This window comes from Prunus avium, chromosome 4, assembly GCF_965620075.1.
Source record: "Prunus avium chromosome 4, drPruAviu1.hap1.1, whole genome shotgun sequence".
Classification (NCBI taxonomy): Eukaryota; Viridiplantae; Streptophyta; class Magnoliopsida; order Rosales; family Rosaceae; genus Prunus; species Prunus avium.
In genome coordinates, this window is record NC_142287.1 from 22,365,231 (window position 1) to 22,377,462 (window position 12,232).

The following is a 12,232-nucleotide window of genomic DNA, read 5'->3' on the forward strand; positions in this document are numbered from 1 at the left end:
TTGCTCCTTTATCTGAAGGTTTGTTGATGCTAGTACATGCCACATGCATACGTTACAATTAAGTCCTAATATTAATCTGTATAATATGTATAAAAGAGTAAGAAGAGTATTTTAAATTTGTATAAATACATAGCTTTGTCCAAGTTCCTAAACGTATCCATTAACAGTCGAGATGGATGGTTGGATTGGTTCCAATTCCAGTTGAGTGATTCGAGTCCACCGGTTTTTTTCATTTACTGACTACATTACTGATCACTTTTCTAATTGACTAATAAATATAGTTCAAATAGTATTATTGTCGTACAAATATTTTGCTCACACAAGGTATTTTTCTTAATATCTAAATATGGACACTCTTTTGTCTCATTGTCGTGCCTTACTCCTACCGATTACAGTTTCATACATAAGTAAAAATGATTTATCAAAAACACAAAAAATATAGTATTTTGCACACATATCAAAATGTGATTGACATAAAAGTAGAAATTTATCCCGTTATTGTGAAAGTTGGCCGGCAATATCCTCCTTTCAATACTCTCCATTGATTCCGGAGTCACGCAAAAGGTCATTGATGAAATCATCCAAATCCCTTAAGAACGAGTTCTCATGATGATCTTTTCTCACAGAACCAGGAAGAGTTGCATCTGCTGCATTCTCAACCATTTGATCATGATCATGATCATCATGCGATGGGATCATGGGAGAAGCCTTTGTGCAATTGAATGTCTTAATGCCGCGTTGATTATTAGGGTTAATCTTGATGCCACATCGTCCTTCCTCTAGAACCCTCTTGCTCAAATTAATATTCCAGAAGTTCTTGATTTCATTATCTGTCCGACCTGGTAATCTTCCCGCGATGAGGGACCACCTGATCATCACCATAACCATAATGTTAATTCAGATAGATAAACATTATTAATTGTTTATCTTTGTTTGCATTGAAATTATAAATAAGTATTAATAGCTTGGAAGACCGTATGACGTGTCAATATGTCATACTTGTTTCCAAGAAGCTTGTGCATTCTGATAATGAGGTCTTCTTCTTCGGGAGAAATGTTGCCTCTCTTAACATCAGGCCTAAGATAATTCAACCATCGCAGTCTGCAACTTTTCCCACTCCTGTTCAACCCTACAACAAGAAACTAAATACTTTTATATACGTAAATAAAATAAAATAAAATGATCGATCTCGAAATATATATATATATATATACACACACGATACGAACCAGTTTTTTTAGCAACATGGCTCCATTTTCCTTCTCCATGTGTTTTGATGTAGTCGGCAAGGACTTTATCTTCCTCAGCACACCATGCTCCTCTCTTTTGCCCGTCTTTATCACCGGAAGGTTTCCTCCCCATCTCTCTCTCTCTCTCTCTGAGTACATAAATGGTGTGTGTGCCTGAGAGGAACATATATAGGTCCCTTTTTTCACTTGAATTCCCTAGCAAGTAATGTTTTTTGGAGTTAAAATAAATTCTTAAGATTTAACCGCACTAGTGCTATATATAAACCAAAACGAAATATCTACAACAATTTAAGCCCATAACGTGTGCTGGCAGTGGCACCGCCATCTTCAATGACTCTGCTATCTCAGTCAGTCTCACGAGCTATGCTGATCTCAGAGCATTATATATGGATAGATCAACCCCTAGGTAAAAATTATGCTAATTAGTCTTGTTTTACCACAATTAATTAAACTTTCCAAAATCAAACTTGTTTTTTTTTTTTCTTTCGGCATAGCCTCTTTTTCTAGTTATTATACTGAGTTTTGTTTTGAAGAGAAAATGCATGTTCAAATAATGATAGAGGAATCACATTAATTTTCATGACCAAATTATAACTGCTCATATAATAATTGATCTAAATATGTTCAACTAAGGTGGCCAAAAAGTGCAGACATTGGCTTTAGTCAAGTTGACTAGAACGAATGTGCTCCCCACTCTACACCTGAATTCGAATCTTTCACACCCTCTGGTTTAGATTAGATTAAAGTGGAATAACATTTGTTAAAAAAAAAAAGTGGCCAAAAACTATAATAATTATAGAATATATAATTTATTATGCAAGTTTTTCTTACTTTAGCTCGTGAGTCGTGACATAAGTTGTTCTAACATTTCACCTAATGCAGTGTATATGCTAACCTGGGCTATAGCGCAGGTGATTTGATATTTTATAGCCCAACATTAATACCCCAGCCCATCCAAGATCCAAAGAGAAACTCAAAACTCTCTATGAACATATTCTTCTTTCTATATATGCAATTTGGGAATAACTTATCATTGTGCCGACAAAAAAAAAAGTGTTGTAAATATCAATAAATATGGAGGGGGAGGGTCCATTCGGTCCCGTCATGTAAGGGGGTTCCACTTGGTCCCGTTATGTAATTAATTTTTAGTTAAATTCCTTAATGATGTAAAATGATTAAATTTGGGCGTTTAAGTTTAAATAATAAGGAAAGAAACACCTAAGGAAAGTTTTTCTCACACACAACCAAGATGTCATGAGAGTTCAAACCTAAGATCTCTAGTCTGCAAGTCAATGCCTTTTTACCATTAGACTAGACTTCGTTGACTCCAAAATTCTTTCTTCTTCTTCTTCTTCTTTCTCTCTCTCTCTCTCTCTCTCTCATAACACAAACAATTGAATTTAGGAAGAAAAAAGAAGAAGACAATAAGTGTTCATTTGCATAAAAAAATTATGTACTGATAAGCATAAAGTAAAATAAATAAATAAAATCTAGGATATATTGTGCTTAGTGCTTTCAAGTTATGATTTTTATAAAAGGGCAATAGAATTTTATTAGATGAATAAGAATAAAGAGTACAGAGGACATAGACTATAAAGGGAGCCATACCAATAACAATATGGCAACTATGGGTAAAACTTCTTTAGTGACCCAAGCCAGCCGAAAAGCTAAAACAATCTGGAGAGAACCACACTCTAAAATAATTTTTCTAAAACCCCTTTCAACCACCATAATATCCCTAAATCTAGTCCAATGACATAAAAGACAAAAACTAACAGCTAACCGACATGACTCTCTTAAAGAGAATATGAACACCCAACAAACTCAACTAAGTTTCTGAAATTTATTGACAAACTAAACCAAAATAATAATAATAAACTACAACGTCAACAAAAGTAAGACCAACCGCCCCTAATCTTTCTTCGGGGCATGAAATAGAGAGTGCAACCTTGTTACTCCAGGGCCTCAACGCATTAATGAGAAGTGGATCTACCATGACCAAGCTAAAACACCTCAATGAGCAGCCTAGCAAGATGAGGCACAACAAAAGCAAGCCCATGTCTAAGACAATAGATCTGCCAAAAGAAGAGTATATTGACATAGGTCTACCAACATCCGAAGCACACCGAAGATCCAATGAGATCCATTTGGAGCGTTCGTTCTCTCTCTCTCTCTCTCTCTCTCTCTCTCTTAGCAGTTAGGGTTTTCTGTTTATTCAACCAAGTTAGGATTTAATAATGTTTTAGTTGTTGATTGCTTTGTGAGATGGTTTACTTTGTGCTGGTAAGAAAAGCATTCTTTAGCCTTTGAGGAATGGAGATTTCAAACTTTTGATTGATTGCTTATTGGGGGCTTGTTGGATTCGTTGGCGAGCACTGATGATCATTGGAGACATCAAGTTCATTTACCAACGTTTCGATGTTGTGCAGTTTCGACACAATTTTAGAAAGGCAGACTTTGTTGTTGATGCATTAGCAAATTAGGACCATTTAATCTTTAATTGTCATATTTAGGAAGACACCTTACGTGTAGTGTCTGTTTTTAGTTTTAATAGGATTCAAAATTTAAACAAAAATGCTAATCATACCACATTATATACCACCTCTCTAATAAAAGTGGCCCCTATTGTATTGATGGGCTCCCCAGTTAGTAGAGATGAAACACAACGTAATATGCCTGGCAGTATCCTTTCCGTGCTTTGCTAAAATACCAATGTGGACAGGAGAGGCCCTCCACCTAACTTTTCTATCTTCTGATAAGAAAATTCGCGAACCTTGCCGTGCCCGCCAGAGAAATGAATCAATCTTGACACTTGGCGCAGTCCCATTGGGTTGGGGGTTTAATGTTACCTTTATTAAGTCGGCAATTGTTCCTATAAATGAAGGCGCTTTTCTATGCCAAGCCCTTCATCGTTGAAGAAAGCAGAAGCAAAGCGAAATACCTGAAGCTCATCAAAGTTCTCTCCAACTCTCTCTCTCTCTCAAGGTTCGTATTTCCTATGTTGCTGATCTGTTTCTTCAATATTTTCTTCAGTTTGATTTTGTAATCGTATCGTTGTTAATAATCAAGATGCCAATTTGTTGTTTTTAATTTCGTCAATATTTTCTTTGGTTCGATTGTTTAATCCTGTCGTTGTTAATAATAAAGATGCCATTTTTTTATAATCAATTTGTGTACGAAAATTGGTTGGAATCTTGTAGATCTGTATGAAATCCTAAATCTTCGCCTGATTTAATCAATTACTTTCGAGGAACAAGTTATGTTTAATTGTATGAATTCCAATGAACAATAGAAATCTATCAGATACAAGTTGCAATTTTGATTTTAGGGTTTGCTTTGTAATATAATTTGCAGCTCTCCGAGAAAAATTTTGTATCAATTTTTTTGTTTCGAATCATTCCATATATGTGTGAAATAAGTTTTGTTGATAAAATTGTATATTGTTGTCTGATTTTAACAAATCACATTCCAAGATGCAATTTTGTTTATTTCAAGAAACAAATCTGATTCATGATTGATTTCCATATACAGATGCAGATCTTTGTGAAAACCCTCACCGGAAAGACCATCACCCTCGAGGTTGAAAGCTCTGACACGATCGACAATGTCAAAGCCAAGATCCAAGACAAGGAGGGTATTCCCCCGGACCAGCAGAGGCTGATCTTTGCTGGCAAGCAGCTTGAGGATGGCCGCACCCTCGCCGACTACAACATCCAGAAGGAGTCCACCCTCCATCTGGTGCTCCGACTCCGCGGTGGAATGCAAATATTTGTTAAGACTCTCACCGGAAAGACCATCACTTTGGAGGTTGAGAGCTCCGACACGATTGATAATGTCAAGGCTAAGATCCAAGACAAAGAGGGCATCCCACCAGACCAGCAGAGGCTCATCTTTGCTGGGAAGCAGCTTGAGGATGGCCGCACCCTGGCTGATTACAATATTCAAAAGGAATCAACCCTTCACTTAGTGCTTCGTCTTCGTGGGGGTATGCAAATCTTTGTCAAGACACTTACTGGGAAGACGATAACCTTGGAGGTTGAAAGCTCGGATACCATAGATAATGTCAAGGCAAAAATTCAGGATAAGGAAGGCATTCCCCCGGACCAGCAGAGGCTAATCTTCGCTGGTAAGCAGCTTGAGGATGGCCGCACCCTTGCTGATTATAACATCCAAAAGGAATCAACTTTGCACCTGGTGCTTCGGTTGCGTGGTGGTATGCAAATCTTTGTGAAAACTTTGACTGGGAAGACAATTACTTTGGAAGTGGAAAGCTCTGATACTATTGACAATGTGAAGGCTAAAATCCAGGACAAGGAGGGTATCCCTCCAGACCAGCAGAGGTTGATTTTTGCAGGCAAGCAGCTGGAGGATGGAAGGACCCTTGCCGACTACAACATTCAAAAGGAGTCGACCCTGCACTTGGTGCTCCGTCTGCGTGGTGGGATGCAGATCTTTGTGAAGACCCTCACTGGGAAGACGATAACTCTGGAGGTGGAGAGTTCTGATACCATTGATAATGTGAAAGCTAAGATTCAGGACAAGGAGGGCATTCCTCCGGACCAGCAAAGGCTCATCTTTGCGGGTAAGCAGCTGGAGGACGGGAGGACTCTTGCAGATTACAACATTCAGAAGGAGTCCACCCTTCACCTTGTCCTTCGTCTCCGTGGCGGTTTCTGAATTCTGAATGATGATGCTTGTGGTTCCATCCTTGTCTGAGCAGTGAACAGTGACTATTTTAAATTCTGTAGTTATATATTTCGTACTCTTTAATTGGCCAATGGATGGTTCACCAGAAACTATTTAGTTAATAAATAAAAATGCTTTATATGCATATGCTCTGTTTCTTTTTGCATTTGGATTTTTTCTGTTTTACATGCATCTATATTGCTCCTCCTCGGACCGGCAGAGGGGTTCATCTTTACTGGTAAGCAGCTGGAGGACGGGAGGACTGTTACCGATTACAACATTCAGAAGGAATCCACCCTTCACCTAGTCCTCTGCTTCCGCGGCGGTTTTTAGATTTTCATTGATGCGTGTGGTGCCATAGTTGTTTGAACAGCAGCATTAGCTATAATAACAACTTTTGTGTTTCTAGACACAAGAAACTCCGACAAGTCGCAGGAAATTAATATCACAACTATAAGAATGTTTTGGTAATGTCAATTTACTTCTCAATGGGTTCTTCTTCTTTATTTATTTATTTATTTATTTTTTATTCTAGCCAATTAGATCTTCAAACTAAATAAAGATTTGCCAATATATAAGACGAACCTTTAAATGAGCATCTATAATGAGCTTCCTAAACTACTTTCTTAGAGCATATACAATCATGCTCTCTATTTTTAAGTTTAAATTTAGTTAAAACAACACGCAAGTTATTTTAGAAGCTCTCTATAAAATTTGAATTCCAATCATACTCTTTAGTTTAGGGTGTCATAAATACTATAATTATTTTTTAATTCAACATGATTGGTCCATCTCTATAAAAAATTGTTAGCATTAATTAAAAGTTTAAACTATACATAAAACAAAGTATCATTAAATTATAGGGAGTCATTAAGAGTCTTTTCTCTCTCTTTAAATTTAAGAGCTCCTAGAGGTCTCTCTATTTTAGGAGGTGGATAGAGAGCATGGTTGACACTATTCGTGTAAATAGTAACTATCATTGTCTCCCTTTGACTTTTACCATGATAAATGGGTAGAAGTGCTCTAATCATCAGTGAAAAATCAATAGGTGTTGGGCGTTTGTGTCACTGTTTGAGCAATTTCATTAATAGGACAAATAATAATGAATTCATTACAAATTAAAATTATAAATATAACAATTTCTGAATGAAGTTATTGACACTCAAAAAAGGTCATCATACACTCCTTTATAACCAATCACCCATACTAGTCAACTCGTCTACTACACCCCTTCCGCCACCACGCAAGCGTCTCTTCTCCCTATCTCTGTGAGAAGCATTGGCAGCAAGAAAAGGTGGCGCTAGAGTGACTGCACTTCTATCATTGCAAAGGTCATTGAGGACATGACCACGCTGTTGGACTAGATCAATGGAGGTGTGTTTATTCACATTCATTGCTTCGAAAAAAACGACAAAAACAAAAACTGTCGACCCAAAAAGTCAACCTAGGCTCAAAAATCGAACTAAACTGCTTTGAATCGATCAGTTGTGTAATCAGGATTTCATTTGTGAGGGGGCCTCTCACAAAATAAAAAATAAAATAAAAAATTTGATCTCACACAATACATACCGAACTAACAAATAGGACCAAAACATAATGTATATCACACATATCAAAAATCACAGTGCCTATTCATTACAATTATAGTTGTCCTCGACGAGTTTTCATATTCTGAAATCGTTGCATAATAACCTCGTCATATATACTATTAAAAATGTCTTTCTCAATATATCCAACCAAACAATCATTCATCCATAAATTCCCAATTCGATTCCGTAACCGATTCTTCACAATGTTCATAGCAGAAATACCCACTCTACACTTAACGGTTGCAATCGGTAGAATTAGTGCTAATATTTGGGCATTCCTCCAGACCAGCAGAGGCTCATATTTGCTGCTGGGAAGCAGCTGGAGGTTGGGAGGACTCTTCCAGATTTCAACATTCAGGAGGAGTCCACCCTTTCACCTTGTACTCCGTATGTACGGGGGTGTCGGAATTTGAGTGATGCTTTTGTAGTCATCCTGGTCTGAGTAGTTAGCTTGTGGCTTTAAAGTTCATTTTTATGGTTCTTTATTTTCTTACTCCAAGGGATGACTTAAATCATTACTCTTCAGTTAATGAATAAGTTTTGATGCATATGCTTAGTTTTGCTGTTTGCATTTTCCTTTTTTTTCTTTCTTATAAGTATATCTACAGTGTTCTTTCATCATGTATGTGGGATGTTTGTTGGGATTCAAGATGGATTCAAGATTTCTATTTGCAGTTCTTGAGTTTTCTAACCTAAGCGCACAACTAGGTATCCAACTCATCACAAAATATATATTACTTGACAGATAACATTCTCCTTTTTTTATGCTAGAAACTTCATCTTTCATTCAAACCCAACAGGGCAAAACTCAAACCAGTCAAAGGGACAAACAGAAAACTTAATTATGTAGATTAATGCCTCTAAGTAGAGCACTTAAACAAGCCATATAATAATAATGTTAGCATGGTTGAGGTCCTTTGGAGCAACTAGCTGGTAACGTCATTGCCTGATCGAGCTCACCGCGTTTATATATATATTTGTACTTGAGGATTAGTTTCTTCAACACCTTACAACGACACTGGTGGGGAATTTCCTGCAACTGATGGCAGCATGCTGCATGAACTTTTATGTATTGCTCTTCAGTAGAGCATGGAATTGTGATCAATCGCTCGCACTCGTTGATTTCCTCGATTTGGTGATACTCAGTGCAGTTCGACTGGAAAAAATACTGCAGCTCATGAGTGGAAATAATACTCATAAAGATTAGGGTTGTGAAGAAGATAGAGGACTGCCAGTGGGGTTAGCTTTTGGTTTGGATCTTGTTAACTTAGAAGATTATGCAAATGGACGAAAACTGGTAAGCTCATGAGTGTCTGGTTATGGGGTATTTATGACCATGGAAATGGAGGACTAGATGGAGAGTTGGCTTTTAGAAGGTGTTGAATTTCATTCAGCGTTTGCAACAACCTTTTTGGCATAGACGGCTTTTTTTTTGGGTCTGAACCATGAGGTGGTTCTGGATGGGCCCCAACTATGGGTGGCACCTTTAAGCCTTAACCACAACTCAGACTAATCCCCACTCACACCGGGTCGGCCCGTAAGGGGTAAAGTATTGGCCAAAGTGGTGACTCCGTACGAACATAGACGGCTTTCGATAAATGCTAAAAGCTAGTAAACATTGTCATTTCTTAATCATTGGCGCTCAATAAAATAGCGTCATTATCACTCTCAAACTCCTCACTCCACCACCTACTTATCCTCTCAACCACAAAATATTTAAGAAGAGAATATCGAATGCTCCATCCCACAATCCCACTCCTATATTCCGAAAATAACAATAACATCATAAATATTTAAGAACGGATACACATGTTATGATGACACCAAGTGACGTTCGTATTAACATAATGTTATAACACTTCAATTTCCTATATTCTGATAATAACAATAACATCATAAATATTTAAGAACGGATACACATGTTATGATGACACCAAATGACGTTCGTATTAACATAATGTTATAACACTTCAAATAGTAACATTATATCACAGTGTGACCATCCCACCAAGAAAGTTTTTCATTTTTGTCATGTTAATTAGTTAATGAATAATGTTTTTTTTTTTATGTGCTTTGTTTTGCCGTTTGTTCCTTATTCGTAATATATTTCCATCGTTCTTTTTAATTATGTGTTTGGATTGTTTGTTGGGAGTTGAAGATCTCTTTGCCTTTCTTGGAAGTTTAACCCACATTAATTGTGTGATCTGCACCAATTTAGTGTTATAGATTTTGCACCTTGGTTGAGAGAGAAACAAATGTGTGCATATTGTTGTTGGTTTGCTATGAGGAGAAAAGAAGAGTAAATGATACATTGACACATCAGCGGGTGTCACTAAGTGTGTCAATGTTGTGTGTCCAAATAGCATTACTCTTTCTTAAATATATCGTCGCCTTCCTCATCGAAGATCATCTTATTATCATCGCTCAGGTCCTGCAAGCCCAACAGAGCAAACCTTTCGAGCCCATCAACAAATTCAACCCATTAAAGAGCACTCATTAAAATGGGAAAGTTTTTTATATTCATTTTTAAAATGGAAAACTTTAAATGATAAATAAGAACATAAATTAAAAATACAGTATAATCGAAACTATAACATCATTAATAAGGACGGAAACTATGAGGAGTCAAAATCAAAGCTGTAAACAAAACTGGTAATTATAGTTCGAATCGGCCGGTTTAGTCAGTTCAGACAGATTGATGCCCACTAGACATGGAAAAGGACATAAAATGATATTTCTGAGTTATTTTCCAGCATTATCAAACATGGGAAAACAAATCTTCAATATCCCTTCCATGGGAAACTATACGGGGATTAGAGGTTTTGAACTGAAGAACCGAATTAAATCGGGTAGAGAAAAATGTGAAAAAGACCAAATTGTTGGAAAAACCAAATCGAACCGGTTTTGGTCGATTTCAGGTCTAGTTTGACACTCTTAAAAATCAAATCGGGCCGAACCAAACCGACAAGAAAAAAAAAATGTGTGGCCCAATTAAGAAGCCTATGAGTTTTCTCACGTCCTAAGCAGCTGTTCTTGTGTTTCCCACTTCTCAATCTTGCTTTTTTACCCTTTAGAGTTGTTCCTGCCATGGCAAAAGGGGGCCTAGCCAAGGAAAAATTGCCATAACAAGAAGTGAGCCCTATGAAACTGGGCAAGCCTAAAGGCAAGACTTGAATGGACAAGTTGACGTCAACGACCAATTTAAATACCAAAAAAATTGAAAATAAGGGGAAAGAAACCAAAAAAATTAGATTTTTTTTTTCTATAAATGCCTAACCATGTTCTTCACTTCTCACACCAAAACTCCATACAAATTTCTCTCCTCATATCTCATATGAATAGTGATTACTATTGGGTTGCCACGGCACTAGGTGGGAATGTATAAAAAATTTTGCCAGGGCAGGCACTATTTATATGAATAGTAACTGCCCTTACCTCCCTTTGCCCTTTGCCATGGCAAATGGGTGGAAGTACTTTTAGTCAAAAGTGAGGTTAAGCATGTCAAATCAAAACCCAAAAAGTAAGAGACATTGGTACAATATTTTTTTATTATTTTAATAAGAGTAAATTGCCATATACCCCCCTCCCCCTAGGAATTAGGACTAGACCTGGCAAACGGGTTGTGTTTGTGTCAACCCGTTAAGTTAACGAGTTAACACGACACGACCTGTTAAGTTAACGGGTGACAAATACAAGACCCAAACACGACCCGTTACAATTCGCGAATATCTGATACGACCCGTTAAGAATAAACCAAAAGAAAAAAAAAAGAAAAAAGAAAAAAAACTATCACAGCACGGCTTCTGTACCCAGCCAGCCAACACACCTTCTCTATCCTTTTTACCCGAAACGCCAACCCTAACTTTTCTTCCCTCTTTCCCTCTTCATTTCAGTCTTTTCACCCCAAAACAGTATATATCTCTCTCACAGATATCTTAAAACCCAACAACAACAGAAACCGAGGAAGAAAGGAAATTCAAAATTGACTAAGAGAACCAAAACCAACAACTCTAGAACCAATCACCCTAAGTGGAACCCGACCTAGATACCTCCTCCTTGATCCCTAGTTGGGCTCGTCAGTGGACTCTAGTGGTTGGGTTGGCGGAGTCCGTTGAGTGGAGAGCAGAAGAGAAGAAGAGAAGAAGAGAAGAAGGAGAGGAAGAAGAAAAGGAAAAAAGGAAAGAAGAAAAAGACACCAAGGAAAGAAAAAAAACTAAAGAGGAAAAGGTGAAGAAGAAAAGAAAAAAAAAATTATTTTGCAAAATTACAAAATTAACCTCTTTAACGGGTGGCTAACGGGTTCACCCGTTTTCAACCCGACCCATTAAGCTCAACCCAAATACTGATAATTTTGAGTGGATTCGTGGATCGCATAAATATACATAGAGAGTAGAATGCCACATTTTGGTAGTTTGTCTATGGCCTCCAAAACCTTAGGACCGCCACTATTGACACATACATTAACAATTAAACAAAAATATATTTTTAAAAATATGGTTTCGTTATGGATTTCTAATGATTTATGGAGAATAGAACCTGCTCATTTAACCATTACTTTGACTACAATTCAAAATTACCAAACTTTTTCTCACTCAAACTTCAAACAAATTTTGCTCTAAATTTTATATATTTATTTTGCCACATCCTCCCCCTTCTATTTCATTTCCCATTCCTTTGTATTTTTTCAATAAACTGAAACGTTTTTAT

At 37.1% G+C, this 12,232-nt stretch overlaps 1 protein-coding gene and 1 pseudogene across 1 annotated transcript; one reads left to right on the plus strand and one right to left on the minus strand.

Moving 5' to 3' along the window:
- Nucleotides 1-528: 528 nt before the first annotated feature.
- Nucleotides 529-1,362, minus strand: LOC110769700 (transcription factor MYB1 pseudogene; annotated as a pseudogene).
- A 2,736-nt stretch (nucleotides 1,363-4,098) lies between these two features.
- On the plus strand, nucleotides 4,099-6,081 carry LOC110774095 (polyubiquitin). The gene is made up of 2 exons (XM_021978625.2): nucleotides 4,099-4,235; nucleotides 4,782-6,081. Exon 2 carries the CDS (start codon nucleotides 4,782-4,784, stop codon nucleotides 5,925-5,927), a length of 1,146 nt encoding a protein of 381 aa, XP_021834317.2. The 5' UTR covers nucleotides 4,099-4,235; the 3' UTR covers nucleotides 5,928-6,081.
- Nucleotides 6,082-12,232: the final 6,151 nt, after the last annotated feature.

Coding starts and splice junctions, on each gene's coding strand:
- LOC110774095 (XM_021978625.2), top strand. CDS start 4,782: ATGCAGATCTTTGTGAAAACCCTCACCGGAAAGACCATCACCCTCGAG.